The 19,238-nt window shown below is 41.0% G+C and overlaps 1 protein-coding gene across 5 annotated transcripts in view; it reads right to left on the minus strand.

Moving 5' to 3' along the window:
- LOC110505195 (mediator of RNA polymerase II transcription subunit 12) overlaps window positions 1-19,238 on the minus strand; it is a 99,846-nt gene that overhangs the window by 44,480 nt on the left and 36,128 nt on the right. For all 5 annotated transcript variants that reach the window (XM_036970411.1, XM_036970410.1, XM_021584246.2 and 2 more), the window contains exons 24-26: window positions 18,942-19,052; window positions 18,708-18,821; window positions 15,005-15,159 (exon numbers count right to left, since the gene is read on the minus strand). In XM_036970411.1, the coding sequence (XP_036826306.1) occupies window positions 15,005-15,159; window positions 18,708-18,821; window positions 18,942-19,052 (380 nt within the window). The remainder of the gene's footprint in view (window positions 1-15,004; window positions 15,160-18,707; window positions 18,822-18,941; window positions 19,053-19,238) is intronic.

A 19,238-nucleotide genomic window follows, 5' to 3' on the forward strand; every position in this document is an offset into this window, starting at 1 on the left:
GATTTTAATAGCTAGCATTTTGATGGCCATAACGAATAGATATGGTGACAGCGGACACCCTTGTTTATCTCCTTTTGACAGTTCAGAACTCTGAGAAGTAGACGCTATTTACAATTTTACACCTGAGGTTGCTATACATTTACACATTTTACAAGAGGCATTTATAAATAAAATCCTGTCTTAATTTATCAAAGGCCTTTTCAAAATCTTCTATAAATACTAGGTCTGGCTTCTTAGATGTTTCATGTTGTTCTATATTTTCTCCAATGTATCGTCCATGTAAAAAACCTATCCAATCAGGATGAACAATACCTGGTAAAACCTTTTTCATTCTTAGTGCTATGCATTTTGACATCACAACACTGAAGTGTAAGAGGCCCCCGATTTTGTTTTAGATAGACTGCATCTTTATATTTGCCATCTGGGTCTTGTCTTAATAATAGTGAAATCACTAATTGACTGAGTTGTTTTCTTTACCATTGTACACAATCGGTTGACAAAGACTGGGCATACTCCCTTTTATTTATGTTAAGAGCACATTCTGATTTACAAAGAGTGCCTGTTAAAACTCGGCAACTTATTTACACAATATGCTTCTCTGTGGAAAACACAAGTAGTGGGCATGACTCAAGTCTTGTAAATGGTAGTGTTGTGGAGGAAAGGAGTGGAGTAAGGGGTAGGTCAACCTTGACTCAGAGTATCAGGCAGTGGAGGTGCCTCAGTGGAAGGAGGACCATGAAACATAAAAAGTTAACCTTTTTAGATAAAACTAGACTAAATAAATTCACGTCACCAAATACATAATTTAAAACACACAGTTTGCAATGGAGGTTATAAGAATATTTTAAGATAATACACAACACAAAGGACTAGAGGTCAATAGGGAATTAAAGATCAATGGAAATAGTTGTTCTTCAGTTCAACATCTGTTTAGAATCTGTGTAGGGGTTTCAGTCCTGTACTCATAGCTACATGTGGCAACTTCTCATTGGTTCAAATTGAGGACAAAGTGAGGGAAATCTCAAAGAAATTGGAAGACGGACCACAGAAAGATTGAGGTGGAGCGTGCCCACAGGACGGGAAAATCCACCACCAGCCCAGGTGACAGGCCCAGGTCGATAGTTGTCAAGTTCCTGAGGTTCAAGTACAAGGTAGCTGTTTTGGAAAGAGCCAAGAACTTGAGAGGAAAGTAGATATGTATTCCTCAACGAGGATTATCCTGAAGCTGTGCGTCAGAAGAGGAAACAACTTATCCCAGCAAAGAAAGCTGCCAGAGCGCGTGGGGACATTGCTTAGAAACGCTATGACAGGCTATTTGTCCACTATCCCAACCAGAAGCCTGGAAGGGATGAGGGAGACAAGCCTATGGGTTCGTAACTTCCACCCCACAGCCCGCATACACACACACTGGATTAATGGACTGCTGAATGTATATTTTTTCTCTCTTTCTTTGTTTGCTCTTTTTCATATTATTTCTCTCTCAAAAAAGCTACCCAGTAAAGGGCCAAAAATAGCTCATATGTAGCCTTCAAAATAAGGTTAATGAAATCAATAACTTGCTAACATCAGATTACATTCATATATTAGCCATTTCTGAGAATCACTTAAATAATTAATTTGATGATAGAGAACTGGCAACACAAGGATATAACATATAGAAGCAACAGAAAATCGTATGGGGGAGGTTTTAATGTGTATATACACACAGTACTAGTCAACAGTTTGGACACACCTACTCATTCCAGGGTTGTTCGTTATTTTGACTATTATCTACATTGTAGAATAATAGTGAAGTCCTCAAAACTATGAAATAACACATGAAATCATGTAGCAACCAAAAAAGTGTTAAATCCAAATATATTTTATATTTGAGATTCTTCAAAGTAGCTACCCTTTGCTTTGATGACAGCTTTGCACACTCTTGGCATACTCTCAACCAGCTTCATGCGGTAGTCACCTGGAATGCATTTCAATTAACAGGTGTGCCTTGTGAAATACATTTGTGGAATTTCTTTCCTTCTTAATGTGTTTGAGCCAATCAGTTGAGTTGTGACAAGGTAGGGGTGGTAAACAGAAGATAGCTCTACTTGGTAAAACACCAAGTCCATAACCTCCTTTGGTCTGATTAATCCAAATTTGAGATTTTTGGTTCAAACCGCCGTGTCTTTGTGAGACAGAGTAGGTGAATAGATGCTCTCCGCATGTGTGCTTCCCACCGTGAAGCATGGAAGAGGTGTGACGGTGCGGGGGTGCTTTGCAGGGGACACTGGTCATTGATTTATTTAGAATTCATTGCACACAACCAGTATGGCTACTAAAGCATTCTGCAGCCATACGCTCTCCCATCTGATTTGCTCTTAGTGGGACTATCATTTGTTTTTTAACAAGACAATGACACAACACATCTCCAGGCTGTGAAAGGGCTATTTGACCAAGGACAGTGATGGAGCGCTGCATCAGATGACCTAGCATCCACAATCACCTGAGCTCAACCAAATTGAAATGGTTTGGGATGAGTTGGACCGCAGCGTAAAGGAAACGCAGCCAACAAGGGCTCTGCATGTGGGAAAGCCTTCAAGACTGTTGGAAAAACATTCCAGGTGAAGCTGGTTGAGAGAAGCTGTCATCAAGGCAAAGGGTGGCTACTTAGAAAAAAATCAAAATATATTCTTCAAACACTTTTTTGGTTACTACATGATTCCATTATTTTCATAGTTTTGATGTCTTCACTATTATTTTACAATGTAGATATTAGTAAAAATAAAAGTAAAACCCTTGAATGAGTAAGCGTGTCCAAACTTTTGACTGGCACTGTTTATACATATATACAGTGCATTCGGAAAATATTCAGACCCTTGACTTTTTCAACATTTTGTTAAGTTACAGCCTTAAAAATCATCCACAATGGCGGAGCACGTGATGCCGCGGAGCTGAGCAGACGTTGACAAACCGAGCTCTTCAAAGTTATGCTATTTTTACCTAAATAACAACGTTGAAACAATATTCTAACATCGGCTGATAAATTGTCAAGTACTTACCTTCCCAAAGAGCCATGGATCTCCGACCGAGAGGCAAGAAGGACGACCAAAACGTTGTTGATTCCCAAGATAACGATAACGCTACAGCTAGCAAGATTAGCATTAGCCCTCATAACTCAGACGACAGTTCCAGACTGTTGCTCTCAGCAGCCTCTTGCGAGCCTGCCGACATGCTGGCTACTCTCCTCCGGGAAATTCAGGATGGTAACAGAGGTCTTTCTATGAAAATTGATAAGAAATCGGCTAATCTCCATTCTTCCATTGACGACCTGAAATCCTCCATGAATGATCTCCTTTGGAGAACGACTGAGGCAGAGTTGCGCATTAGCACAGTTGAAGATACCATCGCTAGACATGACCAGGTCTTGATACAACTGCAAAAGGACAATGCCTACCTCAAAAACAAGGTAGATCAGATGGAGAACCAGAGTAGACGTAGTAATATCCGTGTGGTGGGATTGAAAGAGGACAGCAAGGGCCGTGACCCGGTCCGTTTCTTCACTCAATGGATCCCGGAGGTCCTAGGCATAATCAACTTCACCAAGCCGCTGGAAATCGAACGCGCCCACAGAACATCAGCGCCGAAACCCCGGCCAGATGAGCCCCCACGAGCCGTCCTGATCAGGTTCCTCCGTTTCCAAGACAGAGAGAAGATATTGCAACTCGCAAGAGCCAAAGGGGACATCACCATCGATGGAAAGAGGGTCAGCCTTTTCCCAGATATGAGCGCGGAACTCGCCAGACGTCGCAAGCAGTTCAGACCTGCCGCCAAAGCACTGAAGGAGAAGAACATCACCGGCTGGCTACCTCATCCACCCTGCGCGGATGAAAGTTCAGTACAAAGGCCGAAGCCATCTCTTCAACACACCGGGAGAAGTGCACACTTTTCTCAAAGAACTGAGCAACGTCTGAGCCAGGACGGTCTCTCTGGGGGATAAAATGCAGTTCGTTTGTGTTCTCTTATCCGGACTGAACTGCTGGTATCTCCCGGTCACTATAATTGATTTGTACATTTTCAACTAACCGTATCTTTCCGGGGTGAGTTCTATTACATTTACAGGAGAGTATATTTTGGTTTAGTAGATATCTACTGGGTGAAGCAATAAGTGGGCTTAGGCCCACTGCTTTCCCCCTCATTTATGTTAATCTTTCGAAAAGAGACTCAAGCAGCCCTTACCGTGGGGAGTAAATATTCAGCCATAAATATCTATTCACAATGTTTGTTTTCAACTTAGAGAGGTCGCATGTTTTAGTTTACGCCAAGGTTTAGCTAGTAAAAGCAAGATGAAAAGCGAGCAGCAACGTATCTCTACAAGTGTATTCATGTTAGATTGTTGGGATTGTTGTTTTAGTCTGACAATCGGGGTGGGTGGGATTTTTATTATTTTTTTCTTCCTTTTTTCTATGTTTATTGTTTCCTTCCTAAAGAGACACATAGGTCACTTTTGTGCTCAAACCAAAGTTGAAACATTTCCTAATTATCTGCATATGATAGATTTATATTCAGTTACATATTTGAAACCCAACCTATGCTTAATCCACTAAAATGTCACATTCAACGTAAAAGGTCTTAACAGCCTGATTAAAAGGAAAAGAGTCTATACATACCTTAAGAAATTAAAGGCTGATATTGTGTTTTTACAAGAAACACATCTTACAGCCAGTGAACACAAGAAATTGAAGAGGGAATGGGTAGGACAAGTTTTTGCATCCTTTTTTAACTCCAAAGCAAGAGGAACTGCAATTTTGATAAGTAGACAGATCCCCTTCTGCGTCAACAACACCATCTCTGATCCCTCTGGCAGGTTTGTTTTCAGAGTCTTGGACCCTATTGAATATTTATGCTCCTAACTTCGATGACCATATGTTTATTCAGAATGTCTTCCTTCAGGTCGCTCAAGCACCACCAGGATGGCTACTGGTTGGAGGAGATTTTAATTTTTGCTTAGATACAGTTCTTGATAGGTCTTCTGATAAACCCTCACTTCTTACCAAAGCCGGCAAGCTCACCATGTCATTCATGAAAGATCTCAATTTACTAGACATCTGGAGACAGTTGCACCCACAGGATAGGGACTACTCTTTTTATTCACACCCACACAAGACACACAAGCGCATAGATAACTTTTTACTTTCGACACAACTGTTTCATAGAGTGTTAGATGTCGAGTATCTCCCCAGATTGCTTAGTGACCATTCTCCTCTGGTATTATTAATCTCCATTCCTACCAAGGTAAATGAAGCATATAGATGGAGACTAAATTCTACACTCCTAAAGCAACCTGAATTTTGTGCATTCATCAAAGAGCAGATCAATATTTTTACTTTGACACAACAAACCTTCTGCTCCTGACAGCTTCATTCTTTGGGACACATTGAAGGCCTATCTGAGGGGACAGATTATTTCCTATACTAAAGGGCTGAAGAGAAAACACAGTGCGGAACTGAGTGCCCTTGAATCTAAGATCTCCGAGCTAGAGAAAACCTACCAAAGAGGCCCGACTAAAGATCTATACAGGCTTTTGGTAAATAAAAAACTTAAATATAATATTGTGAACACATATCAAGCTGAGAGGGCCATCACTAAATCAAAACAGCGTTATTACGAGCTTGGAGAGAAAGCTCACAAAGTATTGGCATGGCAACTGAAAGCAGAGGAAAGTAAGAGGACAATTAATGCCATAGAAACTCTTACTAATGAGATATCTTTCGACCCTACTGAAATTAATAATACTTTTAAGGAATACTATGAAGACCTCTACACTTCCCAATCAAGCGACGATCTATCAGAGATCGACTCCTTTCTCTCCTCTCTCAACCTCCCATGCCTGTCAGGGGAAGACAGCGAGCGCCTGAGTGAACACTTCTCAGTTCCTGAATTGTTGGAGGCCAATAAATCTCCTGGGGAGGATGGCTTCCCTCCAGAGTTCTATAAAGAATTTAGGGAGATGTTGGTCCCCTACCTTATGGAGGTACTTAAAAAAGCCAGAGAAGACAACTGCTTTCCAGAGTCCTTCTCTCAAGCAGTGATTACTGTAATCCACAAGAAAGGGAAAAACCCGCTAAAGAGCGCCTCCTATAGACCAATCTGTCTCCTTAACACAGATTGTAAACTGGTCACCAAGATGCTATCGAAGAGACTGGAGTCATGTCTTCCCCTGTTGATCAACCCAGATCAGACTGGCTTCATAATTAATAGATTGTCCTCCAATAATCTCAGAAGGTTCTTTGATATAATTCACCTTGCTAACAAAAACAAAATACCTAGTGTCGCAGTCTCCCTCGACGCTGAAAAGGCCTTTGATAGGGTTGAATGGCCATACCTATTTCGCGTCTTGGAAAAGTTTGGTTGTTTGTAAATTTGATAAAATCACTCTACAAATCTCCTAAAGCTAGGATTGCTACCAATGGGATTACTTCCTCCTCTTTCCCTCTTTATAGGGGGAACAGACAAGGTTGCCCAATTAGCCCCCACCTCTTTGCCCTCGCCATCGAACCATTGGCTGAGGCTATTAGAACGTGCCCTGACATACATGGCTTTGAGGTGGGCCCCCATACCCATAAATTATCACTCTTTGCGGACAACCTTATCTTATTTCTAACAAACCCAGAACACTCCCTCTCTCACTTGCAGATCCTACTACAGTGTTATAGTTATTTCTCTGGATATAAGGTCAATTTTGATAAAAGCGAAATCTTACCGTTGTCTGTCTTTGACCATCATACCATCAAGCACAAGTTTCCTTTTAGATGGTCGCCTAAGGGCTTCACATATTTGGGTATAATGGTGGATGGTAATCTGAACAACCTCTATAAACTCAATCTGGCCAGTTTGTTGCAAAAGGTGGAGTGGAGGATGACCTTTGTAAATGGATGGACTTACCTCTCACTCTACTGGGTAGAATCAATGTAATTAAAATGAATGTCCTGCCCAGATTTCTATATCTCTATTCTATATGACGCAAGTGCTGCAAAAATAAAAACTATCCCTCTGTCCAATGACACTGTCGCCAGACGTATAAATTACATTGCAAACGATCTTAAAGAACAGCTGGTAGATAAACTCAAAGACAAATGCTTTGCCTTACTGTTCGATGAAGCAACTGACCGCAACAAAGACTGTTTATCTCTTATGTACGTTTTGACATGACAAACTCCCTGTGTGAGGATCTACTTTTTTGTAAATATGTCAGAGACAGAGCCACAGCTGAAGAGCTATTCAAAAGAGAGAAGAAGCACTAGCGTCAAGGCACCTGAGGTTATGACTGACATTGTAGATGTAGTCAATTTTATAAAGACCAGACCACTAAAAACAAGAGTCTTCTCTGCTATCTGTGAGGAGATGGGAGCTGAACATCAAGCTGTGCTGTTTCACAGTGAAGCAAGGTGGCTGTCACGAGGAAAAGTCGTGTCCCGAGTTTTTGAGCTCAGAGAGCAGATAAGAATGTTTTCGGAGCAGGAGCACAAGTATGACCTCGCAGAAAAAATTTAGTGATGAGAACTTCCTGGCAAAACTGGCCTACCTGAGTGACATATTTGGAAAGCTAAATGAACTAAATCTACAGCTTCAAGGGAAAGATGAACACCTCCCTCAGGTCACAAACAAGATCAGCTCTTTCACTCGAAAGCTTGATGTGGGGCAGGCGACTTGATGAAGGAAATAATGATTCATTCGAGAACCTGCATTAATTTGTTGACACTACTGACTATGATGCCACCTCAGTGATTCCGTATATTAAGGAGCATATTTCATCACTGATGGGATTCTTTAAAAAGTACTTCCCTGAAAACAGTTCCCATTATGACTGGGTGAGAGATCATTTCAATGCACCAGCTCCAACTGGTTTCAGCTCTGCAGAGGAGGACCAGTTCATTGATATGACGTCTGACTCCACATTGAGACTGAGGTTCACATCACAGACACAGTGAATTCTGGCTGAGTGTAGAGAGGCAGTATCCACTCTTAGGGCAGAGGGCCATGGGCATTCTTCTTCCTTTTGTCAACATCTTATCTTTGTGAGACTGGCTTCTCTGCTGTTGCTGCACTGAAGACCAAGTACAGGTCCCAGCTAAACATTGAGCAGGAGCTGAGAGTTGCAGTATCATGCTTCAAACCCCACTTCGAAAAGCTGTGCTCTGCAAAACGTGCTCATTGTAGCCATTAATCCTGACTTAATTTTGATTTTAAAAAAAATCAGCACAAATTGTTTTATTCATTTTTGTTTTATAGGTCAAAGTGTTTCATATATTGTGCTCCTGAGTTAATGTTGCTGATCAATTTGAATTTATTATTATTTATTGATTATATTTCATTATATTTTTCAGTTATCAAATGGTAAAAAAAATGTGTTTGATGTTTAAATAAGAATTTAAATAAGACATGATTTATTTATTTTTTTAAATTTCAGGCAAATTGATGCACTTTAAGTCTTTTCTGTTACAGACAAAAAAACAATGTTAATTAATAAAGTTATTCTTTGTTGTAAGTTGATCTATATTTCTTTATTTTTTTGTTTTCTTTAATGTTAATAAGGATACAATGTTATGCAGAGGTGTACTTATAACAATTTTATAGACAAATGATACTATTTACAGTCGCGGCAGAGAGTTGGGGGGCGCAAAATGTTTACTTTTTCCTAGGGGGGGGCGTAACAGAAAATAATTGAGAAGCACTGGTCTAGAGGAAGGTGTTTGTCCTCAGGCCTGGAGGGAAGCCAAAGCAATTCCGTTACCCGAGAGTGGTAAAGTGGCCCTTACTGGTTCTAAAAGCAGACCTATCAGCTTGCTGCCAGCTCTTAGCAAATTGTTGGAAAAAATACAATGCTATTTCTCTGAAAAACAAATTAACAGACTTTCAGCATGCTTACAGAGGTCACTCAACATGTACTGCACCAACACAAATGACTGATGATTGGTTGAAAGAAATTGATAAAAAGATTGTGGAAGCTGTGCTGTTAGATTTCAGTACAGCCTTTGATATTATTGACCATAAACTGATGTTGAAAAAAACTTGTGTTGTGGCTTTTCAACCTCTGCCATATCGTGGATTCAGAGCAATCTGTCTAATAGAACTCAAAAAGGTTTTCTTTAATGGAAGCTTCTCTAACGTCAAACGTGTAAAGAGCTGAGGAGAGACTGCATCACTTATTTTTATAAAGAAACATTAATGTGTTGAAAATCCCAAATTGTTTGCATAGTCAACTTATACACAGCTCTGACACACACTTACCCCACCAGACATGCCACCAGGGGTCTTTTCACAGTCCCCAAATCCAAAATAGGGATGAAACGTTTACCGGTTTCACGATAAACCATGGTAAAAAATCCCGACAGTTAGTATTACCGTTACAAATCTTAATTACCTATAAAACCGTGTTTGATTACCATGGTTTGAAAAACTCTCGGTAAATACTGTCAAGCATCAACCAAAGCTAGCAACAGGCTGACACAGGTGCAGCATGCAATGTGGGTTTTGCTTTGTGTGAAAACATGGCGGAAGGCAGTGACAGCGCTCAAGAGATTTTTCAACCTTCTAAGAGGACCAAATCTGAAGTGTGGTCATATTTTGAGTTTTACAAGAGTGCTGAGGGAAACTTAATCAAAGATGGTCACCCTGTCTGTAGAACATGCGAAAGGGTGCAACACTTCCAATCTCGAGTCATCTTCGTGACCACCACCCACTACTTTATAGTGAATGCAAGGTAAGCTAACTTTTAGCTCAATGCATATTGTGGGGACTTCGGAAATTGGGGAAAATGTCATGGTTTGTGTGTCTGACTTGCTAATAGCTTGTCAATAATCTAAACTGAAGCTTTCACTGTTACCTACGCTTGGAAAAACTGCTGCTGCTGTATGCGTTGTGTGTCTGCAGACTCTATTCGCCCATTGCACACGATAACACGTTATGTAGTTTAGTCACCCAACTAACATATTTTGTTAATTTAAAACCCGGCAGACGTCGACTTGGTTGTAAAAGTGTTCCAACAGGAGAAACACTATATACAAGACTCCTGTCAATTGTTGGGCTCACTGCAATTACTATCACTGTCTTCTCAACCTTTCTAGTGTCGGGGGCAGAATCCTGAAATTCCGCCTGTCTGACGTGCCCAAAGTAAACTGCCTGTTACTCAGGCCCAGAAGCTAGGATAATGCATATAAATGGTAGAATTGACTACCTGAGGATTAATTAGAAATGTCGATTGACTTGTTTGGACTAACTTTACGGGGAACTTCTGGGACTTCTTTGTCTGCATGTTGAATGGGTGTATTACTGAACTCAATGATGCCTTCTAAACTGACCTTTTGGGATATAAAGAAGGACTTTATCGAACAAAACAACCATTCATTGTGTAGCTGGGACCCTTGGGAATGCAAACAGAAGAAGACATTCAAAAAGGTAAGTGATTTATTTTTTCGCTATTTATGATTTTGTGACGCCTGTGCTGGTTTGAAAACATGTTGTTGTGGGGCGCCGTCCTCAGATAATCGAATGCTATGCTTTTGCCGTAAAGCCCATTGTAAACCGGACAACGCGGTTCGATTACCAAGATTCTAAGCTAAAGAATCATGTATGACACTTGTATTTTCATGAATATTTAATATTACAATTTTGTATTTTGAATTTGACGTGCTCCGATTTCACTGGATGTTGTCGAATTTGATCCCTCTTCACGCTAAGAGGACTCATTTGTATTTATGTAAATTGTGCATGGGGTCATTGCATATACTCAAATGCAACACAGAAGATAGACTGTGTGTGTGTGTGGTGAGAGGGAATAATAATTATAACGTAAGGACACCAACAATAATAATACATTTGCTATTCCCTTGTTTACAGAGTGGGTGTGCAGCAGGCAAACCCAGTGGTCCCTCATCTACAGTTGTGACACAGACACTCGAGCAAGCATTTAAAAAAAGGCAGGCTGCTTATGCACCCACATCAAAAAATGCTCAAGACTTCACTGCAGCCCTTTTCATATTAGATTGCAAAGGACATGATGCCATGGGTGCTTTGGCCATAATTTGAACCTGGCCGTCTCAAAGGCTCTGAAAATTCAGAGAGTTGACACAGCAGTCAAGGCCTGCCGTCATCTGGTCCAAGGCTTCTCACGGAGCAGGAAGAGAAGGAGAGAACTGAGAGAAAAGCTAGCTGCCCTCAACATGCCACAGAAGGCTCTGATCCATGATGTGGTGATGGGGATCTACACACAACATGCTTGAGCGTTTCCTCAGCCAACAGCATCCAGTCTGTGCGACACTGGCTGGAGAAAGAGGAACATGGCACCTGATGCCCAAGGATGCCGACATAAGTGTCATGGAGCAAATGTGCCAGCTCCTTAAACCTCTGAGACAAGTGCATCTGTAAACTTGCTCAGAGACACGAGTGACACTGTCAGCCATCAAGCCTGTCCTGGACTACATCACCCGTGATGTTCTGGTGGAAAAGGATACAGATCCATCCCTGACCAAAGAGATGAAAAGGGTAATGAGAGAAGGCCTTAACAACAGATAAACAGAGAAGGCAAAGAGAGTCATGCACATGGCATGTTTCATTGACCCCCGCTTCAAAAGGAGCTTTTTAGATGAGCCTGAGGCGGTAAAAGTTGACACTGACAGCTGTGTCCAGGAGGCCTTGAAGCTGGCAGCTGGACAAGTCAGGGAAGAACCACAAAGCACCAGCAGCAGCTCCACCACCAACATCCCCACAGCGGCATCGGAGGGGAAAGGCCTGGCTCGGTTGCTGAGAAAGATCACCTCTCTGTTGCCTTGAGGCAAAGAGGGTCAGATTCCGACCACCCCAGAAGAAAGAGTGAAAGAAGAGATCAAGGTCTGCCCGTCTCTGCCACCCATTCCAGCAGAAGAGGATCCACTGGTGTGGTGGAAGGGCCATGCATCAGAGCTGCCTCACCTTGCCAGTGTTGCCAGGAAGCTTTTTTTCAACCCAGCAACCAGCAGAGAGAGCGTTCAGTGCCAGCGGGCACATTGTCTCCCGTCGCAGATCACTACTTAAACCGGACAAAGTAATTATGATGACATTTTTACTTTTCAATCTCAAATGAACAAAGATGCATACATACAGGATGTTAGGCCAGCAGCACCTTATTTCTTTATGAAGGTGAGAACGGACATGCAATCAGTGCTGTTCATTTGATTTGTTTCTATTTTGTGTGTTGTTATTTTAATGTCAACACCTGCACATTGGATGTGTTTACATATAGTTGTATTGTTCTTACATGCACATTGCTTTACTTGTGTTGCTTTTATATGCACATTTGATTTGCTTACTTAAGGTTGTGTTCATTAAAACCTGCACTACGGAAACTTCTCTCAAAGCCACATGGTGCCATCTTTAATGTTATTATTTTTATGTTTATGCACACAAAAAGTGCATAGTGCTGCTAACTTTATTTGTTGTTTGTTGGTTTTGTATATAAACCTTGGTGAAATGATTTCCGTTTGTGTATCAGTACATTTCCAGCACATTTTAACAATACCGTGATCATTTGTCACTATAATCGGGATATGATTTTTTTTATTTTGAATTTTACCCCCTTTTTTTCTCCCCAATTTCGTGGTATCCAATTGTTGTAGTAGCTTGTCTCATTGCTACAACTCCCGTACGGGCTCGGGAGAGACGAAGGCTGAATGTCATGCGTCCTCCGATACACAACCCAACCAGCCGTACTGCTTCTTAACACAGCGCGCATCCAACCCGGAAGCCAGCCGCACTAATGTGTCGGAGGCTACACCATGCAAAACTTCACGGCACAACGCCTCTCCCATATTTGACCTAGTTTCTGTATGTATGATACAGTGCCTTGCGAAAGTATTCGGCCCCCTTGAACTTTGCGACCTTTTGCCACATTTCAGGCTTCAAACATAAAGATATAAAACTGTATTTTTTTGTGAAGAATCAACAACAAGTGGGACACAATCATGAAGTGGAACGACATTTATTGGATATTTCAAACTTTTTTAACAAATCAAAAACTGAAAAATTGGGCGTGCAAAATTATTCAGCCCCTTTACTTTCAGTGCAGCAAACTCTCTCCAGAAGTTCAGTGAGGATCTCTGAATGATCCAATGTTGACCTAAATGACTAATGATGATAAATACAATCCACCTGTGTGTAATCAAGTCTCCGTATAAATGCACCTGCACTGTGATAGTCTCAGAGGTCCGTTAAAAGCGCAGAGAGCATCATGAAGAACAAGGAACACACCAGGCAGGTCCGAGATACTGTTGTGAAGAAGTTTAAAGCCGGATTTGGATACAAAAATATTTCCCAAGCTTTAAACATCCCAAGGAGCACTGTGCAAGTGATAATATTGAAATGGAAGGAGTATCAGACCACTGCAAATCTACCAAGACCTGGCCGTCCCTCTAAACTTTCAGCTCATACAAGGAGAAGACTGATCAGAGATGCAGCCATGATCACTCTGGATGAACTGCAGAGATCTACAGCTGAGGTGGGAGACTCTGTCCATAGGACAACAATCAGTCGTATATTGCACAAATCTGGCCTTTATGGAAGAGTGGCAAGAAGAAAGTCATTTCTTAAAGATATCCATAAAAAGTGTCGTTTAAAGTTTGCCACAAGCCACCTGGGAGACACACCAAACATGTGGAAGAAGGTGCTCTGGTCAGATGAAACCAAAATTGAACTTTTTGGCAACAATGCAAAACGTTATGTTTGGCGTAAAAGCAACACAGCTGAACACACCATCCCCACTGTCAAACATGGTGGTGGCAGCATCATGGTTTGGGCCTGCTTTTCTTCAGCAGGGACAGGGAAGATGGTTAAAATTGATGGGAAGATGGATGGAGCCAAATACAGGACCATTCTGGAAGAAAACCTGATGGAGTCTGCAAAAGACCTGAGACTGGGACGGAGATTTGTCTTCCAACAAGACAATGATCCAAAACATAAAGCAAAATCTACAATGGAATGGTTCAAAAATAAACATATCCAGGTGTTAGAATGGCCAAGTCAAAGTCCAGACCTGTAACCAATCGAGAATCTGTGGAAAGAACTGAAAACTGCTGTTCACAAATGCTCTCCATCCAACCTCACTGAGCTCGAGCTGTTTTGCAAGGAGGAATGGGAAAAAAATTCAGTCTCTCGATGTGCAAAACTGATAGAGACATACCCCAAGCGACTTACAGCTGTAATCGCAGCAAAAGGTGGCGCTACAAAGTATTAACTTAAGGGGGCTGAATAATTTTGCACGCCCAAGTTTTCAGTTTTTGATTTGTTAAAAAAGTTTGAAATATCCAATAAATGTCGTTCCACTTCATGTTTGTGTCCCACTTGTTGTTGATTCTTCACCAAAAAATGCAGTTTTATATCTTTATGTTTGAAGCCTGAAATGTGGCAAAAGGTTGCAAAGTTCAAGGGGGCCGAATACTTTCGCAAGGCACTGTATGTAGGCTGCGTGTGCCTTCTCTGTCCTTGGGCTGTTCTTGTCTATTAATGTTCTGTATTGTAATTTTTCATGTTTTGTTTGGACCCCAGGAAAAGTAGCTGTTGCTTTTGGAACAGCTAATGGGGATCCTTACAAAATACTAAATGTCAGGGGAATTTAGTGAAACAAGGTTGCTATTTTCACATCAGGGGAATTTAGCTTTAGCAGTAGCTAATGGGGTCCTAATAAAATACTAAGACTGATTCACTCCAAGTCCTAACTGAGTTGCAAGTGCATTGTCATTACCCGAAATGGAGTAATAAATTCAGTCAACTCAGGATTTGAACAGTTGGTTTTCAATTAGGAAATGTTTCACTTCAGTTTACTTTCTGGATTGACTGAAATAAAAACTAAACAAATTAAATGGACTCCACACCTAGAAATGACTTGCAATTAGGAAATATGCAGCTTCTGGTGTGTGAGGGAAACGGAAGAGAGAAAATATAGGAAGTCCCAAAAATTTGACCCTGGTGTGAAATGTCTCCTTTCATATGTTCTCACCTGTTGGCAGATGCTCTTCAGCACATACTTGGCGTACATGTCTAGGCTGGCCGTCTCTATAGAGACTGTGTGGCCGCCCGACTTCTTGGAACCTATGTCGTCGTCGTCGAGGCTGGCGGGGTGAGAAAATCCCGAGCCCTTCAGTTCTGCATCGCCTGGAGCGCGATGGAGAGAAAATGTTACAAAAGGTAGAACTTCAAGGTTCTGTGGTCTTACTGGTGACCAGTTGTAAGAGATATACATTTAAAGTGAAACTGACAGTGTTTTAAATACTTTGCAGATATGAAACAGACAATCATAATATCAGTACAAAATATCAAATTCCCAGTTTATGCTTCAAAAACAACTTTATATGAGCTTTTTAAAAACATGCTCTATTTGACTCAAAATGCCATGACGTACAAAATGCCATCGTTGGCAGAATGGATGGATGCAGTTCAACGCATGACTAATATGGTCACCAATACCAATTTCTTGTTAGTCAAAAAAAATGATTGCTTTCAGGTTGTAAATTACAGCAGTCAGTCATGTGGCTAATAGGCGAGCACACGTGTCAAACAAGGCCCACAGGCCAAATAGGACACAAAAGCAAATATAAATGAGACATTTGAGTCATCTACTTCATGGAATTACAGCCTGAAGTGATCGCGTCGGTAAATTCAACTTAAATTGCGCCTCCGTGTCCCCCATTTACAGAGCACAGTGAAGGGAAAATACACAGACACATGCCACAGCCCTAGCTTGGCTACTAAAATGTTGCAGTCTGGGTTCAGGTTTTAAAGCTAGACAATGAATAACCCAAAAAATAAAACCTGCAACAAAACAACATGCAAAGGAGAATTACAACAACATTTGAGCAGTAGCCTAGGCTGGCTACTCAACTACAATATATTTTGAGTGCACCATACAGCAATGCTGCATTCAACCTCACCGGTGATTCATGCAATGCAAAAAAATGTAAATTCTACAACTATATTTTTGTTATTTGTAGTTATTAAATACATTTTGATTTGGGTCGTGAAATGTTATGCACATCTGCAAGCATAGCAGCAAAGGCTGGAAAAATATCTATGTCTTATTTCGTTTTAATATGTTAAAATGCTATATACAACGCATTTTTCCACATTTTGTTACAGCCTTATTCTAAAATTGATTAAATTGTTTTGTCTCAATCTACACATAACCCATAATGAAAAAGCAAAACGTTTTTTTGTGTGTGTGCAAATGTATAAAATACACAAAACTGAAATATTTAATTTACATACAGTACCAGTCAAACGTTTGGACACACATACTCATTCAAGGCTTTTCTTTATTTAAACTATTTTCTACATTGTAGAATGCCAAGAGTGTGCAAAGCTGTCATCAAGGCAAAGGGTGGCTACTTTGAAGAATTTCAAATATATTTAGATTTGTTTAACATTTTCTTGGTTACTACATCATTCCATGTGTCATTTCATAGTTTTAATGTCTTCACTATTATTCTACAATGTGGAAAATAGTAAAAATAAAGAAAAACCTTGGAATGAATAGGTGCCGAAACTTTGTCTGGTACTTCTAAGTATTCAGAACCTTTACTCAGTACTTTGTGAAAGCGCCTTTGGCAGGGATTACAGCCTTGAGTCTTCTTGGGTATGACGATACAAGCTTGACACACCTGCATTCAGGGAGTTTCTCCCATTCTTCTCTGCAGATCCACTCAAGCTCTGTCAGGTTGGATGAGGAGCATCACTGCGCACAGCTATTTTCAGGTCTCTCCAGAGATGTTCGATCTGGTTCAAGTCTGGGCCACTCAAGGACATTCTGAAACTTGTCCTGAAGCCTCTCCTGCGTTGTCTTGGCTGAGTGCTTAGGGTCGTTGTCCTGTCTGAGGTCCTTAGCGCTCTGGAGAAGGTTTTCATCAAGGATCTCTCTGTACTTTGCTCTGTTCACCTTTCTCTCAATCCTGGCTAGTCTCCCAGTCCCTGCCGCTGGAAAAATCCCCCCCAGCATGATGCTGCCACCATAATGCTTCACCGTAGGGATGGTGCCATGTTTCCTCCAGACGTGATGCTTGGCATTCAGGCCAAAGTTCAATCTGTGCCGACAATCCCTTCTCAGAGTTCTACGGACAACTTCTTCGACCTCATGGCTTGGTTTTTGCTCTGACATGCACTGTCAGCTGTGGGACCTTATAAAGACAGGAGTGTGCCTTTCCAAATCATATTCAATCAATTGAATTTACCACGGGTGGACCTCAAGTTGTAGAAACATCTCAAGGATGATTAATGGAAATAAGGTATTTCTGTTGCAACAATTTCTAAAACCCTGTTTTCAATTTGTCATTATGGGGTATGGTGTATAGATTGATGAGAAAAAAAAACCAAATCAACTTTAGAATAAGGCTGGACCATTAATGAAACGTGGAAAAAGTCAAGGGGTCTGAATACTATCCGAATGCACTGTACAGCAGCCTATGTACATAATTGAACATTATAAATGGGCCTCTTTTTCCAAATGAAACAATGGCCAGTTTGGTTCGCAATTGCACATTTTTCATGTAAAAACAAATAGTCTGTCTGGCCCACGAATTCAGTTCTCTCAATGTGGCCTGTGCGCTGATTGAGTTTGACACCCCTGGGTTAGCATATCTATTTATGTAGCTAGCTGTTTATTTAGCAAGTTAAAAACACAGACCCTAACATTAGCTCTCTAGCTAGCTAGCTGCTGGGAGGATGTCATGTCACTGGAGGAGTGGGTGAGTGGCTGACTTTTCCCCCTCATATCGCTTTTCGGTACAGCTAGAGGTAATTAGTGAACAAGAACTGTGAATCGCTTTGCGAGTTAGTTATTCTCAACTTAAACAACTTATCAACAGTTAGCATATGCTGCTATTAATCAAATGTTTTTGCCGTCTATAAAATGAGCGGGCAGGCAGGGAAGCTGCAGTAGGACGAGTAGGCAACTATTCCCCCTTGTTTATCAGTGCAATTTTGACAGCTAACTAGCTGAAAAAGTTTGAGAGGGTTTATCTAATGTTCCTTTGTTAGATTTTAGCTCATGATTTTGTTGTTTTTGATGTGCATAACTGAGGTGGTTTTTTGATCAATAGGACTGTAAAGTTTGCAAATGTAAGAGGACTCCCGTGGTGTTTACATATTTCCAGAAATCCATTCAGGTGTATTTTGTGGCTTTTGGTGAATGTGTTCTAATGATCTAAAGTCGCGCTGTTGTTACTGCCTGTAAACACATAGTACAGGTCAAAGTGAATGATGTCAGGACCGTGTGGGAAATGGCTTATTTGCATATAGGCCAACTGTAGCTCTGATTGGCTATGGCGCACTGGTCTGAGTAGACTCCGGTCCTGGACAAGGCAGTTTTATTTACTGCAGTGTCTATTCATTGTCCAAATGCATGGAAGCTTTTCCACTCTATATTGCTATAGAATTTTAACAAATGCCTTACTTTACATCATTCCCAAACATTCTATGAATTTATGAAAATGAAAATTTTATAGATATCTATGTGCACGCTTGTGAGAAAGTGAAAGTCATATTCTTCCTGGGTATGTATAAAAATATTTTAATACGATTTCATGTTGCTAAAACGCTGTCAGTTCCACTTTAATAACTATAAATACATCAACCTATTCACATTTAATTGTCAAATTGGACTCATACGCAACTTTAAGGACAAAATAATAGCATAATACTGAGTGTATTACCCAGCATAAAGACAGCCTTTAGGACAGCAAAGACAGCTCCGACCACTATGCTGTTCTGCGAGGCAGCCAGAAGGTGGCGATCACACGACGACCGGATCCCAACAGAAGATTTATCTGCAAAATATAAAATCATTAACAATTTCATTAAATTAAAAACATTAATTAATGGCATCAATCAATTAAAATAATATAAGATGTGGGATTACACTTGGAATTAGTTTGTTTTGTGAGTACCTGACTTGGCTCCATCCTGGGGGCAGGGGTTGCGCTGCGGGGTCTTGAAAAGGTGCAGTAGAATCCTGCAGGTCAGACGGGCTCCGGGCTCAGAGTCCTGCTCACTGCAGGCTGGGAGGAGACACACACAGAGAGAGGTAGGTTAAAGGGTCACACAGACAGCCACACACAACCACAACAACAAATCTGAAGGGGAATAAAGCTGCTTTAGCAAAGTGTGACAACCCTCCTACTATCTGCCAAATTCTCTCTCTGCTCTTGTTTTCCTTAATATGATGTCAGTGGGCGGAGCTGGGA

The sequence above is a fragment of the Oncorhynchus mykiss genome, chromosome 31 (assembly GCF_013265735.2).
Source record: "Oncorhynchus mykiss isolate Arlee chromosome 31, USDA_OmykA_1.1, whole genome shotgun sequence".
In the NCBI taxonomy this organism is placed as follows: domain Eukaryota; kingdom Metazoa; phylum Chordata; class Actinopteri; order Salmoniformes; family Salmonidae; genus Oncorhynchus; species Oncorhynchus mykiss.